Here is a 20,365-nt window from a genome sequence, read left to right on the forward strand (position 1 = left end):
GGTGCCATGAGACCAAACCGTTTCTGCATCCCCACTTCACTTTAATTCGCGCTGTCTCCATCTTGGGGGACAAGGTGCCTCTTGGACGGCATTTGACCACGGGGAACCCACTCTATGATGTGCTTCTTTTATGCATTTGTTTTCATCACTGATTCAGAATCCGAGTCCTTCATCAGTCAGATGGTGTTAATGAAGGTCTCTGCTGTCAGCTGCCAAACCAGCCAGAGCGGACATCTCTGTGCCTTAAGACCCAGAGCTGTTGCTCCTCTTCCTGTCCCTGTGGCCCCTCTGCCTGCTGTTCTCTCTTTCCACACATGTCCCCAAGGCACTGCAGCAGGGGAGAGAGAGCAGAGAGACTCCAGGAGGCTGTGGGCTGGCAGGGACGTTGCAACCTGTGCACGTTGACTAGACTGACAGCTCCATGGCCCTAAGCTGCAGCACGAGGCCGAGCCTGGTGGCCCACAAGCCCAGGAAGAGATGGTGCCCCTGGCAGAGCGGGAGTGTGGGTCAAGTCCAGGGCGCTGGGCACATCTTCTGGTGTCCTTCCTGGTGGGAGCTGTGGGATGGGCCAGGTTCCTCAGGGAGGAGCATTGACCTGCGGGGTGACATCCACCAGGGAGCCTGTCAGGGACTGGGCACCTAGGGTTTTCTCAGGAGCTGGTCCTGGAGGCACCTCAGCCAGCAGGTCCCCAAGCTCCAGTTGGCCAGAGGGAAGGAGGTGTCCCCAAGGAGTCTGTTCTAAAATCCAAGTTCCCAGGTGCCAGCCAAGGGTGACCTTGCTTTCTTGCACAGCCTAACGGGCTCTCCAGAGAGTCGCCCTAAGCCATGGGCTCACAATGCCCTGTGTTCCTCTGAGGGGCATGCCATGGCCAGCATGGCAGGCTTCCAAGACACTGTTAAGGTGTGGCCACGTGGGCTGGCCAGGTTGGCGACCACTAGGCAGCCAAAGGACGAGCACAGGAATGAGCGGGTCAGAGGCACCAGGGGCGAGATTTATTAGAAAGTTGGGGGGCAGAGGCTCAGAGCCCGGAAGAAGAGCTGGGCTCCCCAGGACAATGACAGACACCGCTTCTGGACCTCAAGGACAGCACTGAAGAGCAGATCCATCAGTGTCCCCAGCCTGGCTTGTCTGCAGCCAGGCCTCCAGGCAACGTCCAGCTGCGGCAGAGGCTCACTGCCCACAGCACAGGGAGGGCCAGGACTGACGACTGAGGACTTCACACGTAGACGAGGCTGTTCCTAGAGTAGATCCCAAGTGACCACCACACCCACGGGAAGGCCTGGAAGAAGGGGCTGTGGCCACTGTGAGGATATAGTAAAGAGGCCAGGGGGACGGGGGCAGTGATCTTCCAAGAGTTCCTTCAGCAGCTGGACTTCTGGCCCAAGGAGAGGCCACAGCAGGCCGGGCGGGGGCAGGCGGGGCGGCAGAGCAGGGACACGGAGGAGGCTGGTTGGCAGCAGCTGGGCTGGCAGGAGGAGGTGCAGCAGGAGGAGGCGGGCACACAGCAGGCGGGTCTGCACACGGGGCGGCAGAGCAGGGACACGGAGGAGCAGGAGGGCGTGCAGCAGACAGGCTTGCAGCAGACGGGTGTGCAGCAGACAGGCACACAGCAGGACGGCTGGCAGGGGGAGGAGCAGCAAGCTGGCTGGCAGCTAGGCTGCTGGCAGCAGGAGGAGGAGGTGCCTGAGCAGATGGGCGTGCAGCAGACGGGCTTGCAGCAGACAGGTGTGCAGCAGACGGGCTTGCAGCAGGCAAGGACACAGCAGGACGGCTGGCAGCTGGACTGCTGGCAGCACGTGGGCGTGCAGGAGCTGGTGCAGCCTGACTGGCAGCATGGGGTGCAGATGAGGCTCAGGCAGGGGGCTGAGGTGCAGCAGCTGGGCTGGCAGCAGCTGGGCTCACAGCAGGGGGGCTCGCAGCAGCTCTCTGGGCAGTCGTCCACCTGCCAGGGCTCGGTGCAAGCACTGGAGCAGACGGACATGGTGGAGGCGGCCATGGCGGGGTCGGGCTGGGGAGGTGTGAGTGAGTGAGTGAGTGAGTGAGTGAGTGAGTGTGAGTGCTGTGTGAGGTGTGGGCTCTGGGCTTTTATCCTCTCCCTGTGCCCGTGTCCCCGGCCTCTCCTTCCTTGTTGTTGACCCAGCACTGCTGTCATCAGGGATGTTTGTTTTCAGTGTGTCTGGCTCGTTAATCTCCTGCTGCGTCCATCCAGGAGCAGGAAACGGGCAGCCAGGGCCCATCCAGGTCTGAGAGCGCTGAGGGCTGGGTCGTCACATGCTGCATTGTGCCTCAGCTGTCTGGGGCTGCTGAAACATATTCCTCCTCTGGACAGGCAGCCCCAGGACCTCTGCAGGAAGCGGCTCTGGGGAAGTGTTGCCCTGGGCCCTAACCCTTCACCCAGCGACCCCACCCTGTGCTTACCACAGGGTATTTGTCACTTGATGAGGAGAATCCAGAGTTGAGGGCCACGTGGCCGGGAAGGGGCTGAGGCTGTGCTCCGAGCCCTGCCCAGGCTCTGCACACCTCTCCTCCTTCGACACCTCGCCCTCTGTCCCTGACCACGTGCCTGGGCAGAAGACTGTATCATGGGCACAGAACCCACGAATGGTGAGGGTCACTGTATCTGTTTTCTGTCTGTCCATCTGCCCACTTGTCCACTTACCCCCCATCATCGAGGTTTATATCTGTCATCTCTTTACCGTGCATCCATCCACTGTCATCTACTTATCCGTCAGCTGTCTCTCTCAGTTGATCATCTATCACCTGTCTCTATCCACTTATCTGTGTGCCTATGCTTCTATTATCTCTCCACCAGGCATTGATTATCTTTCTGTCATCTGTCTAGCACGTACCTACCACCACCTCCACACCTATCTATCATCTCCGTAAATATCTATCATCCATCTACCCCTCCACGCTCTGTGTTTCTACGGATACATGTAACACATATGTGAACACACATGTATGTCTCTGTGTGTGTCGCTTTTAACATTTTAATACCTAATCCACAATGTTAATGGATCAACTAGACCAGCAAGAGTGCAGAAGACTTGAACTACAATCTAAAAGCAGTGAACATGCAAATGATATTCATTCCAACCACAACAGAAGATGCCTTCATTCCAAGGGTATGCTGAGCTTCCCCCAGGAGAGCCCATGGGCTAAACAGGAAAAAAGCCTCAGTAACCTTATTTATTTTGTGATTTTTCTTCTTATAACTACATATTTGCAGTATGTAATGATTATATTCCGTGTGGGGAGTTGGTCATGTACACAACACGTCTTAATCATTTTTCATCCCTTTCTCCTTTCCTTCCTTACCCTCCCTGCATATCTTGTTTCCTTTCCTTTTAGCAGAAGCTCCATCTGCCTGTTTACTTTTATGTATCTTTTATCTAGCTCTTTATTTTATTTACACTTTGTGTGTCTGATTTACTTCACTTAACTTGATGGACTTAAGGTGCATCCATTTTCCCACAGATAGCTCAAGTTTATCCTGCCTTATGCCAAAGTAGTCTTCCATTGTGTGTAAATATCACATCTCCCTTGTCCATTCATCTGTTGCTGGACATATAGGCTGCTTCCAAGATTTAGCTATTATGAGTTGTGCTGCTATAAATATGGGAGTGCATGGATCTCCGTAATATGATGTCTTTCTCTTTTGGGAAGATACCTCAAAGGCAAATAGCTGGGTCAAACAGAATTTCTAGTTTTAGTGTTTTTAGGAATCTCTATACTGATTTCCATACTTGTTGTATGAGTTTGCATACCCACCAAATGTAGAAGGGCTCTTCTTCCCCCTTAGCTTTACCAGCATTTGTTGATTTCCTGGTGATGGCCGTTTTTTCTGAAGTAAGATAGAATCTCAGTGTTGTCTTAATTTGCATTTTTCTGAAGGCCAGCTATTCTGGGTCTCTTCTGGTTCTATATGAATTTTAGGATTGTTTTCTCTGGTTATGAGAGAATGCTGTTGGTATTTTCATTAAGACTGCATTAAATCTATATATCAGGTTTGGTAGCCTCACCATTCTGACAATATTGGTTGTACCTACCCAGGAACAGGGGATATCTTTCCATTGACTGAAATCCTCTTTTTCTCCTCTCAAAAATACTGTAGCTTTCATTGCCCAGGTCTTTTGTTTCCTTACTTAGGTTAATTACTAAATAATTAATTTTTCTTGATGATATTATAAGTGGTATAGTTTTCCTAATTTATTTTTTGGTAAGTTCATTATTAGTGTTGAGAAATGCTATTGGTTTCTGTCAGTTGATTTTGTATCCTGCTACACTGCTGAATTTAATTATTAATTTAATAATCTGTTGGTATTTTGGGGGTCTTCTATGCAGAGGATCATATCACCCACTAGTAATGATAATTTGACTTCTTACTTTCCTATGCACATCCTTTTTATGTCTTTCTCTTGCCTGACTGGCCTGGCTAATGTTTCAAATGTTATATTGAACAGCAGAGGTGATAGTGGACACCCTTGCCTTGTTCCTAATTTTACAGGGAAAGCAACTGGCTTTTCCATATTTAATGCAATGCTGAGAATATGTTTGTCAGAATAGCTTTTACCAGATGGAGATGAGGTGATTCTGTACCTATTTCCTTCAGGATTTTTATCAAAGGTTTTTCCTAAATCTAATGAGATGATCATGTTATGTTTGTCCTTGCTTCTGTTTATGTGATGTATTGTATTTATTGATTAGCATTTGTTGAACCATCCTTGCATCCCTGGGACGAAACCTACTTTGTCATAAAGTACGATTTTTTGGAGGGGTGCGTAGTCTTTTTGATGATGTGTTACATTCTATTTTCCAGTGTCTGGTTGAGATTTTTGTATCTATATTCATGAAAGAGATTAGCCTACAGTTCTCTTTTTTGGTTGGAACCTTGTCTGGTTTTACAATCAGGGTAATGATAGCTTCCAAGGATGACTTTAAGAGTACTCCTTCCCTTTGGAATTCATTAAAGAGTCTGAGGAAGGGCTGGGGATATAGCTCAGAGGCACAAGCCGCCTGCTTGGCAAGCACAAAGTCCTGAGTTCAATTTCCAGCACAAAAAAAAAAAAGAGTCTGGGGAATATTGGCATTAGAAGTTCCCTGAAGTTCTTGTAAAATTTAGTGGTGAATCTATTGACTTTTCTTAGCTGCTAGCTTTTTAAATTACTACTTCAGTTTCATTACCTGTTATTAAATTATTCTGGATTTTTGCATCTTCTTGTTTTAGTTTTGGTGCTTCATGTGTATCTAGTAATCTATCCATTTCTTCTGAGTTCTCCAATTTATTGGCACACAGTTTTGTGACACAGTTGCTAATAATCTTATGGATTTCAGTGGTGTCCATTGTGATTTCACCTCTTTCACTTGTAATTGCATTGATTCGTGTCTTTTCTTTTTGGTACGATTGGGTAAGGGTTTGTCTGTTTTGTTTATCTTTCAAAGAATGAGCTCTTTGGTTCATTGATTCTTTGTATTTCTTTTTCAGTCTCAGTTCCATTAACGTTTGCTCTGATCTTTAGAATTCCCTTCCTGTACTAGCTTTGGACTTGGGTGGATCTTGTTTTTCTAACCATTTGAGGTGCATCATTGAGTTATTTATTTGGACTCTCTTTGTTTTTCTGACGTGGACATTCACAGCTATAAACTTCCCTTTTAGGACTGCCGTCACTGTGTCCCATAAGTTCTGCTGTGTTGTACTGGCATTGTCATTTGATTCTCTAAACTGCTCCTTTCTTCCTTGGCTTCTTCTGTGACATGCCCCCGTCACAAAATCTGACCATCTCCATTAATCTGGGAGGGGAGGGTGCAGTGTAGCTTGCCTAGCACCCTGTTTCCCAAAAATGAACAGCAAAGTATTGTTGATGACACAGAAGCAAACCATATATTGGCAAAAACTAATTAATTGGTAAGAAATATTAATGGCAACAACTATGCCATTATGGGAATAGCAACAAAATCATAAATAATAATAGGGTCCAAGACAAACTGGGTATTAACACACCATATGAACTAATAAAAGCTATCACTGTAGCACTCTTGATAGAAGAGATTTGCAATGATAATGTAAACATGAAGACAAACCAAATACTGACACATAAGAAATATCTACCAAATACAACAACTGTACCATCACTATCAATAAAAAAGAATTCAACAACAGTAGCATAGCTTTTTCCTCCCTGGCTGTCTGAGGATCTGCTGCCATCATGAATGACACTAACTACCTGAACCCAGAAGTTCATGACCAACCGACTACTTCAAAGGAAACAAACGGTCATTGATGTCCTTCACCCTGGGAAAGTAACAGGACCTAAGACAGAAATTCGGGAAAAAGTCGCCAAAATGTACAAGACAGCGGCGGATGCCATTTTTGTGTTTGGGTTCGGAACCCATTTTAGTGGTGGCAAGACCACTGGCTTTGGCATGATTTACGATTCCGTGGATTATGTGAAGAAAAACGAGCCCAAACATAGACTTGCAACACGGCCTGTGTGAGAAGAAACAGGCCTCAAGAAAGCAGCGGAAGGAACGCAAGAACAGCAGGAAGAGAGTCAGGGCCACCACAAAGGCTAACGCTGGTGCTGGCGGAAAGCCGCAGCAGTAAGGATTCTGCAGCGTTTGTCTGTGGTGACTGTGACTTTTTTCATGAGAGGATTAATAAACTGTAAAAACTTCAAAAATATGGTAGCATGGAGTTAACTAAATATCTAAGGATCAATAAAGCTCAACAGTAATGAGGTGGGAAACAGGAGAATGAAAGAAGTAAAAGTTGAAGAATGTGAAAGATAAAGAAAGGAAAGATGAGCAGGGGCTGGGGATTTAGTGAGCGGCACAGCACCTACTGGCAAGCGCGCGGTCCTGAGCTGGGCTCCCAGCACCCCCAAGAAGACCCAGGCTTGCCTCTGCAGAAAAGATAAGGAGATAAGAAAGCGAGGGAAGTAATCACATCAGGGAGTAAAATGAAATTAATAGAATTACATAAAAGCAGAAAAGGACAAACAAGAGGAAAAAAGAAAAGGGAAAACAGAACAAAAAACAAACAAGGAAATAACTCCAAAAAATTGATGAAGAAGAGAAAATAAATGAGTCTAGAACAAAACTCCTCTGTGCTTTTGAAAGAGCAGCTTCATTTCAGAACCTTCAGTCTTGAAATCCAGCAAGTCACAGTTTTCTCCACCCGTCTTTATGACCCGCCCTACACCTCAGGCTGTGGCAGTTGTTCAACCTGTGGCGTGTCCTCCTCACATTTATAGGAGGGGAGAGCAACCAGACCACCGATGTCCGTCACGGATATAGGCAGCAGGACAGTGGTTCAAGCACATTGCTGGGTTTAACGCCGGCACTTTCAGCCACCTCTGAAGGCTATAACACCAGACCTGACTTTTCAGCATGGAGGCTGGGCCCGGTGTCCTTCCCAGCCTGAGCTGAAATTCTCAGGCCGCTGTCTAGCCTGCACCCTCTCCATGCATCTCTTGTGGCCACCTTCCACTCTGTCTCTGGTAGGGTGACCCTGGAAACCTGGAAGTGAGGTTATTCTGTGGCTCAGTCTACACAATTAACCCCTTCCCAAAGTGGCCCCTGGTTAAACCGTCCTCCCAAGTGTGGTGGCTGCTGTGCTGCATTTCTTCCCCAAACCCAGCCTGCCGTGTGGAAGGAGTTGCTCTCAGGTCACTTTCGTGGTGGACTTTTCTTGAGGGCAGTGCTGCTGGCCCAGTCTGTTGTTTTTCTTGAGCTGCCGATCCCCTCTGGGCTTAGCTTGCACCTGCAGACCCAGGCTCGCCTCTGCAGGAGCGGACGAGCTTTGCAGAGGCTGGCTCCCTGTCAGGGCGCTCTACTCCATTTCTCCCTCTTCTCTGGAGTTTCTAGTTCCCCCGTCAGCTCCCTCCCAGTTCCTGGAGATCTACCTCTCTTTTTCTCTTCACCAAGTTGCTGTTTTCCAGGTGTCTGGGTTTGGGGTCCAGGAGAGGCTGTATTTTCCTGCCCATCTGCCATTTTTTCTCCTCTGTGTGTACAAATCTTTAAAACATGAATTTTCATGCTCTGCCCACCTTGTTTATTTTAAACTTAATGGAGCAGGAGCTCCTTTCCTGTGACTATGTGAGGACCTTTCTGCTGCCTGTCACCTGTGTCCCCTCCCAGCTCCCACGGCCTCATCTGAAGTTTCCACTGGGGAGGCCTCATGACTCCCTGCAGGCTGGCAGACTGTGTGCCTCAGTTCTCATGGCTGCTGATGGGAGGCTGCCCTGTGTCCTCCCAGGCAGCCCCTCATCCTCCCAGGCGGCCCCTCCTGAGGCTGCCCACTGCATGGGTCCTCACCACCCCAAGGGAGAGTCCTCCCCAGAGGGCCACCCAGTGTAACATCATCCACCCCCCTGTGTTCCTTCAAGACAGAGCATCCTGGGTGGTACACGCATGCCCAGTGAGGGTATGAAGTGCCAAGGAGGACCCCGCTGAGTTCATGCAAGCCCTGCACCCTGCTGCAGAGGGGCACCTGCAGACCCATCTGCGGCAGCAACGCTCCTGCCTTTCTGGTTTGGTGTGTGAAAAAAATGGTTTGGCGTGATGGGTGCATTGGTCTCCTGTTGCCTGGAGGGTCTGAGCCCGTCTCCTGCTTCAGAAACACCCATCTCCGTCACTTCTGTCTGTACACTGAGCTCATCTTCGGTTATGTTGTCAAAATTTACGTTCACTCTTTGAGGACAAGGTGAAGCACCACACGTGTTTCTGACCGTGTCTCTTTGGACTGTGTTTATTATGTGTTTTCCCCTTTTATGTAATTAGGTTTACCTGTTGGTGTTTTATGTTTTCCATATTTTTACTCCAGACTCGACACAGCCTTCCCCACTCTGACGATGGTTTCATCGCCGATGTGACTTCACCAGCCCTCCTTCCACTTCAGCTGTGCCAAGCTTTTCTTTCATGTTCTCCGTGGTTACTAGGTACACGTGAGGTTAGAGTCATCACGCGTGGCCTGATCTTTCTAACATCATGAAATGCCATCTTCTCTCACTGCTCTTTTTGCTGAAGTCTACGTTCTCTAACCTCTCAGTCACCCCAGCTGTTTAGTTGGACGTAATCACTGCAAGGTCCTACCACGCCACCCTTCCTGTCCATCACACACAGAACCTCTCTCTTCCAATCATCGTGTGATCCTATTTGTATCCAGATTAACTTTGGTTATGTTAACTTTGGTTAACTCTATGTTAACTCTATTTTTTCCACTGGAATACTTGATTCTTTAAATCTAATTTCTGACAAGCAGATTTTTGCTGTTCCTTCTGTGGTCACCTTGGAAACACGTGCACGAGCTCAAGCTCAGCATACGCTTTGCTGCTGTTACTACCGAGACAGAACGAGGACCACGCCACCCCACCCCCACCTCTAAGTGTCCCTGCGGTCATGTGCTTTAGCTCAGTGTACATTCCAGAGTCCTCTGGGTGCTGTAGCTGAAGCACACATCATGGCACAGCCTGGAGAGGGATGCAGCCACAGACTCTGGTGTGCTTGGGAATGGACAGCATGAGTGACACTCAGCACCAAACGTGACACCAATAAACACACGGCACAACAAGCGCTCTCAGGCTCGCACCCAAACAAGGAAGGAAGCTGTCACACTGCGTGCAGGAACATGGCCAGGCTGAATATAAAAGACTGCACGCCTGGAGCCCAGCATCTACACACACACAACTCACTCACTCACACACTCACTCACTCCTCACCAACCCGACCCCGCCATGGCCGCCTCCACCATGTCCGTCTGCTCCAGCGCTTGCACCGAGCCCTGGCAGATGGACGACTGCCCAGAGAGCTGCTGCGAGCCCTCCTGCTGTGAGCCCAGCTGCTGCCAGCCCAGCTGCTGCACCTCAGCCCCCTGCCTGAGCCTCATCTGCACCCCATGCTGCCAGTCAGGCTGCACCAGCTCCTGCACGCCCACGTGCTGCCAGCAGTCCAGCTGCCAGCCGGCTTGCTGCTCCTCCTCCTGCCAGCCATCCTGCTGCGTGCCAGCTTGCTGCACACCTGTCTGCTGCAAGCCTGTCTGCTGCACACCTGTTTGCTGCACGCCTGTCTGCTGCACACCCACCTGCTCAGGCACCTCCTCCTCCTGCTGCCAGCCGGCTTGCTGCTCTTGCTCTCCCTGCCAGTCATCCTGCTGCACACCTGCCTGCTGCACACCTGTGTGCTGCAAGCCTGTCTGCTGTACACCTGTCTGCTACAAGCCTGTCTGCTGCACGCCCTCCTGCTCCTCCGTGTCCCTGCTCTGCCGCCCCGTGTGCAGACCCACCTGCTGTGTGCCAGCCTCCTCCTGCTGCACCTCCTCCTGCCAGCCCAGCTGCTGCCGCCCATCCTCCTGCATGTCCCTGCTCTGCCGCCCCGCCTGCTCCCGCCCGGCCTGCTGTGGCCTCTCCTTGGGCCAGAAGTCCTGCTGCTGACTGTCCTCATCCCCCAGGGCCGGCAGGCTCAGGTCACCCAAGGCCAGGGCCCTCACTGCACCCCTCAGCCTGGTCCTGACCTGCATTAGCAGATGCCCTTCCCCTGAGGACAGGGCCTCCCCACCCTATCCACTGTGCTGCCCTGACCCCTCCCTCCGGGTCCTCTGCTGAAACCTGCCCTGAACCTCCCCCTGTCAGCTCCTCACAGTGTCAATAAACTTCCCGTCACCCGATTCTCCGCCTCTCGTGTTCCTGGGGACACACGGTCTGGGCAGCCCCGGGTCTCCTCCAACCATGGATACTCCTAGGAGCTAGGGACTTAGCTGAGAAGTCACAAGGGACAGTGGCTCACTCTCCTAGTGGTTACCTAGGACCCCATGTCCAGAAGGACTTGGTCCTGCTCAGCCTATCCCTGGGCTTCCGGAGGTGTCCCTGTGGATGCCCTGACGGGAGAGCCCTGCTGCCCCCTGCTGGTGCCTGCCCGCCCCACGCTTCCCACCCCAAGCCCTCCCCAGCGCCCGGTGTCCCGGGCAAGACTTCTCCCTCTCCTCTCTCCCATACTGGTTTAGGGTTGCCTCCATCAAGGTCCTCATGTGTATAATCAAGGTGCCTGCTTTACCCTCGGGCTGGCTGTGGCTTGAAGGCAGTCTGCATCCTGCGGCCTCTGCTCGCCAAGCAGTCACACATCACCAGGCCTCAGTGCCTCGAGTCCCCCAGCCAAGGAGCCCCGACAGTCTCCGCTCTGCCTTTTCTCTGGAGACCTGAGTGTCCCTTTTGTTCTGGTTGCGTGTCCCACCTCTGTCGGGCGTGGTCTCCAGCGGGCTGGTAGTTCAGCTCTCTGAGTGCCGGTGCTCGGGATGGTGTGTGAGCCAGTGTTTGCGGTTCTCTGGGACGGACAAGAGGGGTGGCACTGCCGGGTCGGGGTCTACGCGTGTTTAACTCCCAGTGAACCCCAAGTGGTTTCCAAACAGCGGTGCTGCTCCCTGGGCCCATGCGTGGTGGGTGGGAGCTGCAGTGATCCGGCTGCTTCATCACACCAGGGCCGTGCGTCTCCGGCTGAGCAGGGGCACCGAGCACAGTGTCGCGTGCGCTATGAGGACGCGGTATGCGGAGTCCCTCCTCACGGGCTTGGAGCCGCTCGCGTGTCTTCTCGGGTGTCGCTCAAACCCTCCGCCCGCTGTTCTTAAGTCAGGCTGCTTGAGGCCCTGTTAAGGTGTGACAACACCCTCCATGTGGTCTGCATGCCAGCAGCTGTCACATGTCAGCATGTGTCTCCCCTCCCCTTCACTGGCCCGGCTCTTTGCTTTCCCAACAGTGTTGGAGACTGAAATGTACATTTTTCGAGGTCCTGCTTATCCCGTTCTCTTCAGGGACCCTATCTAAAAAATTTCTGCTCGGGCCAAGGCCACGCAGGTCTCTTCAAGCCGACGTCAGGTGTTTCCAGTGTCACTGTCTGCTAGCTTGCTTTCAGTGCTTCTGGCGTAGCCCTGGGTGAGCTGTGACGGCCCTTCACCCGTGGATAGCCTCAGCCGCTGGGCTGTGGGATGAGTGTGTGGGGTGGGTGTGCGGGGCGTGTGGTCCATCTCGGGGGCTCTATTCCATTCTGTTCCTCTATCCCACAGCACAAGCTGTCTCCCTCCGTGTGGATTTTCATTAAATCTTAAAATCAAAGAATACAAATTCTCCAATTCTGTTTTTCTTCTTCAAAATTATTTGACTGTTTTGGCCCCTTTATACTTCCCCATAGATTTTTTTTTAATCACCTCACTGATTTTGACAGAAAAGCTCATTGGGATTTGACTGAGATTACGTTAAATCTGTAGATCATTTTGGGAAGAATTGAACACAGTTTCATCTTCCAACCCATGACCACGATACTCATCTATCTCTCCAGTCACTTAGGATTTCTTTAATGTTTTTCTGCAATATTTTTTCATGTTTAGTATATTGACCTTGTACATGTTTTGTCTATTACTTCCTTTTTAATGTTTTAGTTAATGCTTTGTTTATTTCCAACTGTTGATGGCTACCATGCACAAGTCCACTGGGTCTGTGTCTGACCTTGTGTCTGTAAGTTGCTCAGTTCATTTATGAATCCCAGCAGCCTTCCTGTCTATTCCTTGGGATTTTCTTAGCCCAGAATCACGTTGACTGAATCTTTTTCCATTCACATCCACAGAGCTTTTGTGTCTTTTCTTGCTGTATTGTGGTGTTAAGGACCAGGATACCATGGGGAATAGAAATGGCGGGCAGATATTTCTGCCTGTTCTGGTCTTGGGGAGAGTCTTTCATCATAGAGTAATAGAAGTTCCCTTTTATTTCTGGTTTTCTGGGGTTTAATTTTTATTAAGTTTGTTGTTACAACTTAGATATACATAAAATCACATTCATAGGGAATTTGTACCTGTACATGATATATCTTGATTCCTCCTTTTTTCCCATTCCCTTCCCCTCCCTTCAACCCCTTTTCTCCTCCTTATTTACAAAAGTAGTGTCCATTTTTTCCTTCTTTTCTCATTTCTTTCTTTTCCTTTCCTTCCTTTCCTCCGCCCCTTTCTCTAGTTTCCCTTCCCATTTGAACATTTTCTTCCTATTTCACAGTATCCATTATACATTTTGGTGCTTATTTACAGTTTCCCTTCTCACACCAGAGAGACAGTGTGATATTTACACGTGTCTGATTTATTTCCCTTCAGAGTATGGTCTCAAGGTGCATCCATTTAGCAAGATATGTCTCTAGTTTATCCTTCTTTATGACTGAGTAGTACTCTACTGTATTAAAAAACAAACCTCTCTATCCATGCTCAGTTGATGGGCATTTGGGCTGTTCCCAAGATTTAGCTATTACAAACTGTGCTGCTATTCACAGATGTTGAATTTTTATCAAATGCCCTTTTTGCATCTGGGAAAATGATCACAGTGCTTTTTCTTTTTATTTATTAAAATAGTAAGTAAGGCACATTGATGCACTTTTTAATGTTAAGCCAACCTCACACTGCAGACATAAAACCCACGTAGCCTTGAGCATTACCCTTTCTGCTCAGCGCTGGAGTCAATTTGCTGATGTTCTGTTAAGAACTTCATCTCTGTTCACAAGACACACAGGTCTGCAGTTCCCTTTTCTCCTGTGTTCCTTTTGTACTGGATGTGCTGGTCTTGGAAGAAGGTGGGAAGGTTTCCTTCCTCTACTGTTTTCTGAAACAGCTTGGATGACCCTAAGTTATTTCTTCAATAAACACTCAGGACGCAACAGCACAGCCATTTGAGACCGGCGTGTTCTTTGTGATAAGGGTTTTAATTATAGGTCGAACCTTTTCCACTGACAGAGATCTATGCAGATTTTCTTTTTTCCTTCTATGAGTTTTTATCCTTTGTATCTTCCCAGTTATATACCTGTTTCACTGAAGCTGCTGAATGTATGGGCATGAAGTTGTTTGTGGTGTTTTCTGTTGTCTTCTTAGTGCCCATAGAGTGGGGAGAGGTGACCCTTTCTTCATTCCTGGTATTGGTAAACTATTTCTTCCTTCTTGTTCATCACTGGTAAATCTGGAAAATTGCCCATCTTACTGGTCTTTTTTTTCCAAAATTCTAGATTGGGTTCCATTCACCGTGTCCATTTTCTGTTTGGTAGCTCTGGTTATTTCCTTCTATCTGTTTATTTGGGGGCACAGCCTGTGCTCTTTGACCCCTTCTTACTATAGATACCTTGACTGTTGACCCTAGGCCTTCCCTTTTTACCAGGAGAAGCAATTAAAGCTGTATGTGTTCTTCTCAGCACTGTGTTACTTTTGTCCCACAAATTTCAAAATGTGATGATTCTACTTTCATTTTGTTCAAAATATTTCTGGGTTTCCATTGTGATTTCTCAGAATCACAGGTTATTTTTAAACGTACTGTTTGGTTTCCAAAGATGTGGTGATTCCCCAAATATCTTTCTGTTACTGATTTCTCAGTTTGTTGTGGAGAAACATCATACTCTGTTTAAGTCCTCTTGAATGTGCTGCAGTTTGCTTTAAGGCTTAGCTGGTGATTTATTTTTGTGCACACTCAACAGAACGTGCTCTCTGATCTTGTACGTGGAATATCATGCAAGTGTGCATTCACAGGTTGGCCTATCATGGTTTTTCCATACACGTACCAATTGTTTTGTTTTCTGGTACTGGGAATCGAACTCATGACCTTGCGCTTGCCAGGCAGGCGCTGTGCCACTGAGCTAAATCCCCAGCCCCACGTACCAATTGTTATGGCTTAGTTCTAGAATGTCCCCAGAAGTTTCATGTGTTCAGGGGCTTTGGGATGGTGACTGTATCGTTGAGGCGTTGTGTTCTTCAGCGGATTCATCCCTTGATGAGCTCGGTAACTGAACGTGCTGTGAGGAGGCCTGTTGCCGGCTCCTCCCTTCTCTCTGTGCTTCCTGCTGCTGTTATTGCAATTTTAGGTTTATTGGAGGTGAAGAAATAAAGCAGCACTCAGAAGTGAAGGGATCCAAGCCTTATTACAGCAGTGGGCTCGGAGGAGCTGTGTACTCCAAAGTCTGAGCCCCGAGCTAGTATAGGAAACTACTTTTATACCATTTATTGGGTAAGGTGGTGTTCTTTTGTGAATGAGTGGAACTTTACAAATACAGGAGCAAACTGGAAACAGAAATGGGCCAGGTGCAGCTTGTACGTCCGGTGTCTCTTGTGGCTAGCAAGCCTGTTTACAGAAGCAGAAGGAACACTGCAGACTATTCACATATTTGGGTTTTAAAACAAAGGTGCTTCTGCACTGCCAAGAGGTGAGCAGCTTTCCCCCACCACACCCTTCCACCATGATGTTCCACCTTGGAGCCAGCAGGCCATGGCCTGAAGTCCCTGAAATCCGGAGTCAAATTAAACCCCGCCTCCATTAACTTGTAGTTGAGTGTTTTGTGCCCGTGCCTGGAAAGTGACCAAAATAAAACAAACAAAAAAACCCCAAGGGTATCAAATCCGGTGACAAATGCCTGATCATCTTACCTTTAAGTGTTTCTCCTGCCCTCATCCTCGTTTGTCTGGGCCCCATGCGCATGTCTGCCTCAACACCTATGTGTTCTGTATGTGCCCTAGGCCCCAGTGCTCTGACAACTCTTTTAAGTGCTTTATTTTCCGACTGTCCTTTGGTTTGGATAGCTGCGGCATCTTCGGTGGACATTGACTCCTGTGTTGTGTCATCTTGAAGTTCATCTTAATTTTGATTGCTGTGTTCTGTGCCTCAGCTCCACTTGGTTCCCCACCCTCTCCTCTTTAAGTTCCTGTTTTCTCTTGTTGCCAATCCACCTAGGGTTCTTTTGCTTGATTCAGATGGAAATTGTGAGTCGGCAAAATGCAGCTCTGCTAGCAGTCCTATTGACAGCAGATGATGTCGGATGCCGGGGGGAGAAGCCAGGCTAGCAGTCAGGCTGCACCATGTTGGAGTGGAGTAGGGAAGAGTGACCTCTAGACCTCCAGGGAGGACATCGAAGCAAGTCGTCTGGGCCCGATGGAGGGCACAGGAAAGGGGCCGAAGCAAGGTGTCCCAGCCCATGGTAGGGGAAGGGGATGGGATCAGCAAGCCCACAGCCTGTGTGGGGAAGAGCAGCAGAGTCCAGCACTTCTCCCATTTCCTTCCAGCTCCCTGTGCGTCACCATGACTGTCTCTGCTCTTCTGTTGCTGATTCCTCTGACTGCCCCTGCTGGCTGGTTTGCTTCATGCCTTGGTCGTGGGCTGCAGTGTCCTCATCCTACGCCCAGTCACCAGGGCCCGGAGTGGTACCAAATTTCTCCCCACAAATGAGCACCAATTCCCCTCCCACTTTCCCTGGAAACAGCTTGGGCCTCCCAGGGCTACTGTGCTTGTTTCTGGGGATCGGGGAGCAGACTCAAGCCTTGATTGCAGGGTAGGATTAGTGTTTGCACAGGGCGTGACTCTCATGAGATCACTCTGATGCGTCTGCGGGTCAGAGAGGCCCCCTGTCTGGGGATCCGGAACCCAAACACCTCCTGGCCCTTCAGAAGTGATACGTTCCCCAGGAATCTGGGATGGTGATGCATCCCCCACAGAATCCACTTCCACCAGCCCACAGCCACCCGAGACACCTGCTGCCCAGGGTCCTCCATAAGGACACATGACCTCAGCCCAGCTCCTCAGGCCTCTGGTCTCCACGACAAATGTCACAGCCCCGGTCCCACCCAAGACAGTGTGCTCTGCCTCCACAGACTCTGTGGTAAATGGGTGGATCCCACTTAAAAGCTCTATGGGGTGGGTTGAGACCAGGCTGGAGACAGAGTCCAGGAGGTGGGTGAGCATGGGTGGGAGGAGCCTGACTGGACTCCCCACTGCCCACATGTCCTCATGACTGCATGGAAGGGGAACTTAGGACCAGAGGGGCCACATAGAGTCTAAAGCCAGATGAAAGGTGCTTCGTCGTGGGCCCTCAACTATCCCCAGTTTAAATGTGTTGAATGACGTCATCTTGAGCAACGAGATGGGAAGACGGGAGTCCAGACACAAGTGAGGTGAATGCTCCATGTGGTGATAGCAGCCTTCAGAGTCAGAGTCAGCCCTGATTAAAGGACCGGCTGGGATGAGGGGCGGGGGTCAGGCCTGGGGAAGCAGAGGGTATGGGTCTTTGGGGCACTCTTGCTGGTCCCTGGTGACCATCGCCAAGTCTTCAAGGGGTCAAGCTGGCCTTGGGCACAGTGTGGTTTTATGTCCCAGTCACCACTTGTGTCTGCTGGCTCCCTATTGTGTAACAAACCCCAGGAGAATCAGCTTCCAGAGAGAACGGGCTTCTTTGGTTCATGGTTTGTGAGGTCGCGGTCACTGGCCCCAGGGCAGCAAATCACCGGGACTGCAGAGGAGGTGTTCACGGGGGTGGAGGGGTGAGACAGAGCGAGACGTCGTGGGGTGCTGCCACCCCTCACACCTCACATAGCAAGAGGCTTCCCACAAGGTCCTCCTGGAGGTTTGCCAGCTCCAAGCAGCTCCATGCTAAGGATGAGCCTCTAGCACGGATGGCATCTGGGGACACCGCGGTCTCAGCACCACCCCCTGTGCTGTTGTTAAGCCAGTGAGAACCCAGGTGACAGCTCTCATCGATGAACTACCCATGGGAGTTCCACATTTGTAAAGCAGGGCTCGTGAGCTGAGCCCCAAGCCGCCTGCTGGTGGGGTCGGTTCCGAGGCTGGGTTTCTCATGGGTCGCACTCCCCTGGTATTCCAGAAACTTCCTGCTCCTCTGCAGAGCAGGGCTGGCCTAGGAGAGGCTGGGAGGGGAGAGGCTCACTAGTGGCTCCGGGACTCTGCAGCACAGTCTGTGGCCTCCCAAACTGTTTTTAACTCTGTCCAAAGCACAGGGAGCAGAGTTGTGTGGCTGATGGCCACCTGTGCCTGGGTGCAAGCAGTGCCTTCCCTTCTGCCTGGAACCAGGTCACCAGTGGGGCAGGCACTGGGCATGCACCGTCCCCCACCCTGTGGCCACTGAGCTCCCTGCTAGGGCAGGGATGGGGACAGGACTTCTCCAGCAGTCCCAGCACTTCTTCATTCCAGACACAACCCTCAAAGCCTTCTTGAAACATCATACTTCCTGCTCCAGCCCCTCCAGTTGGCCCCAGGGTCGTCAAGTCACCAAGTCCTTGCTCTGCTGTAACAGCCACACACAGAGAGCTGACAGGCTCTCATTATCCAGACCCAGCAGAACTCAGAACTCAGAGAGGCCAAGGGAGATGGAGCTCCTGCGGTGTGGACAAGGACACCTGGCCTCTACTGCCCATGTGGCACCAGCGGCATCAGCAGAGCCCACGGGACGATTTCAGGCGACCTGGATGTGCTCCTGCTGGAGGAAGGTGCTGCTCATGGGTGGCAGGCAGCATGTGAGAGGGGAGTTACAAAGGCAAAGTGACCAGAGCTGTGATGTGGACAATGGCAAAGGCACAATGATCTCAGAGGGGCAAAGGCCTGCAAAGCCCACGTGCACCCTCTGCCGTCAGTCCAAACCGGGAGCCGTGCTGCCCTGGGAGCAGGGTGGCACACAGGACCCTGAGGAAGCACAGCGCAGTGTAAAAAGGGAGAAAATGTGGCCATGTGGTCCAGCTGGGGACACAGCTAGGGACAGGAACCCAGGGCGAGTTCAGTCAAGGGCCTTTATTGATCAGTTTGCTCAAATACACAAGGAGGTGGGTGAAGGAGGGTGAGCACTGCCGCGGGATATTAGAATCCCTTACAAGGGCAGCGGCACTAAGCACAGACCTTTAACCTCTCAGGATCCTTCAGCCCACAGCAGGCTGGACAAGCAACACCAGGACAGGGTGTAAGCGTGACAGCAGTGCAGACATGGCTGCCAGCTTCTAGGGGGAACCCGAGCCTGCTGACCTGAAGGTCAGTTAGCAAATCAACAGCAGGACTTCTGGCCCAAGGAGAGCTTGCAGCAGGCCGGGCGGGAGCAGGCAGGGCGGCAGAGCAGGGACACGGAGGAGGCCGGGCAGCAGCAGCTGGGCTGGCAGAAGGAGGTGCAGCAGGAGGAGGTGGGCACACAGCAGGAGGGTCTGCACACGGGGCGGCAGAGCAGGGACACGGAGGAGCAGGAGGGCGTGCAGCAGATGGGCTTGCAGCACACAGGTGTGCAGCAGACAGGTGTGCAGCAGGATGGTTGGCAGGGGGAGCAGGAGGAGCAGCAAGCCGGCTGGCAGCTAGATTGCTGGCAGCAGGAGGAGGAGGCACCGGAGCAGGAAGGCGTGCAGCAGACAGGCTTGCAGCAGACAGGTGTGCAGCAGACAGGCTTGCAGCAGACAGGTGTGCAGCAGACAGGTGTGCAACAAGCCGGCACGCAGCAGGATGGCTGGCAGGAGGAGGAGCAGCAAGCCGGCTGGCAGCTGGACTGCTGGCAGCACGTGGGCGTGCAGGAGCTGGTGCAGCCTGACTGGCAGCATGGGGTGCAGATGAGGCTCAGGCAGGGGGCTGAGGTGCAGCAGCTGGGCTGGCAGCAGCTGGGCTGGCAGCAGCTGGGCTCACAGCAGGGGGGCTCGCAGCAGCTCTCTGGGCAGTCGTCCACCTGCCAGGGCTCGGTGCAAGCACTGGAGCAGACGGACATGGTGGAGGCGGCCATGGCGGGGTCGGGCTGGGGAGGTGTGAGTGTGTGAGTGTGAGTGAGTGAGTGTGAGTGTGTGAAGCAGAAGTCTCTGGGCCTTTTATCCTCCTCCCTGGTGGCACTGTCCTGTCCTTGTTCAGGCCCCACAACTTCCTCCTTCCTCCTTCCTCCTTCCTTGTGTGTTCCCAGCTGCTTCCTGGAGGCAAACAGCAGCCATCACTCTGTGGCCTGTCTTGTCGCTGAGATCACAACCCCAGAGAGGACTGGGGCAGCGTGGGGGTCCTAACTTTTTGTCTGAGAGCAAATCAGGGGAAGCTGTGGGACCTGTGGGTTTCTACACAGTGCTATTGGGCCAACCTCCCCTCCCCTCCCCCATGACTGCGGGTGCTGGGCACAGGAGCACGTGGCCCGTGGTCTCTGCCAGCTTTGCTTCCTGGGCTGCTGACCCGGGTCCTGCCCAGGGCAGAGAAGGACGCTTACGTGGTTTCTGAGTGCAAGTCGTGTGGGTCGTGTGCTTGTGTGTCAAGTTGAACGAACTCCAGCCTCAGCCTGGAGGTCAGAAGTCCAAGTTCAGGGGTCAGGGCAGCAGTCCCCTCGTGGCTGAGGGAGGGCCTGTCCTGGCTCCTGGTGTCACGGCCACTGCCACTGTCCCTGGCTCATATGGGCCTCCGTCTCCACTCGGTCTCTGCCCTGTGTCACTGTGTCTGAGTTGCGCCTCCTAAGGACAGTCAGGCCGGACCAGAGCCCGCCCACGCCTCGTTTGACCCGATCCTCTGCACGGCCCTGTCCCCAAGGTCACCTTACAGACACTGGGGTCAGGGGAGCACTCATGTGCTCTGGGGGAAGACA

The 20,365-nt window shown here is 51.4% G+C and overlaps 3 protein-coding genes and 1 pseudogene across 3 annotated transcripts; 2 read left to right on the forward strand and 2 right to left on the reverse strand.

Annotated features, from left to right (window-relative positions):
* Positions 1 to 894: 894 nt before the first annotated feature.
* LOC102024634 (keratin-associated protein 10-11-like) lies at positions 895 to 2,040 on the reverse strand. The gene has a single exon (XM_005415079.1). It carries the CDS (start codon positions 1,995 to 1,997, stop codon positions 1,362 to 1,364), a length of 636 nt encoding a protein of 211 aa, XP_005415136.1. The 5' UTR covers positions 1,998 to 2,040; the 3' UTR covers positions 895 to 1,361.
* A 4,171-nt stretch (positions 2,041 to 6,211) lies between these two features.
* LOC102024297 lies at positions 6,212 to 6,605 on the forward strand (annotated as a pseudogene).
* Positions 6,606 to 9,696: 3,091 nt separating this feature from the next.
* Positions 9,697 to 10,664, forward strand: LOC102023967 (keratin-associated protein 10-1-like). Its single transcript, XM_005415078.2, has one exon. It carries the CDS (start codon positions 9,736 to 9,738, stop codon positions 10,429 to 10,431), a length of 696 nt encoding a protein of 231 aa, XP_005415135.1. The 5' UTR covers positions 9,697 to 9,735; the 3' UTR covers positions 10,432 to 10,664.
* Positions 10,665 to 18,558: 7,894 nt separating this feature from the next.
* Positions 18,559 to 19,569, reverse strand: LOC102023653 (keratin-associated protein 10-9-like). The gene has a single exon (XM_005415077.1). It carries the CDS (start codon positions 19,532 to 19,534, stop codon positions 18,821 to 18,823), a length of 714 nt encoding a protein of 237 aa, XP_005415134.1. The 5' UTR covers positions 19,535 to 19,569; the 3' UTR covers positions 18,559 to 18,820.
* Positions 19,570 to 20,365: the final 796 nt, after the last annotated feature.

This window comes from Chinchilla lanigera, unplaced genomic scaffold (genome assembly GCF_000276665.1).
Source record: "Chinchilla lanigera isolate Chin_1 unplaced genomic scaffold, ChiLan1.0 scaffold00327, whole genome shotgun sequence".
Taxonomy (NCBI): domain Eukaryota; kingdom Metazoa; phylum Chordata; class Mammalia; order Rodentia; family Chinchillidae; genus Chinchilla; species Chinchilla lanigera.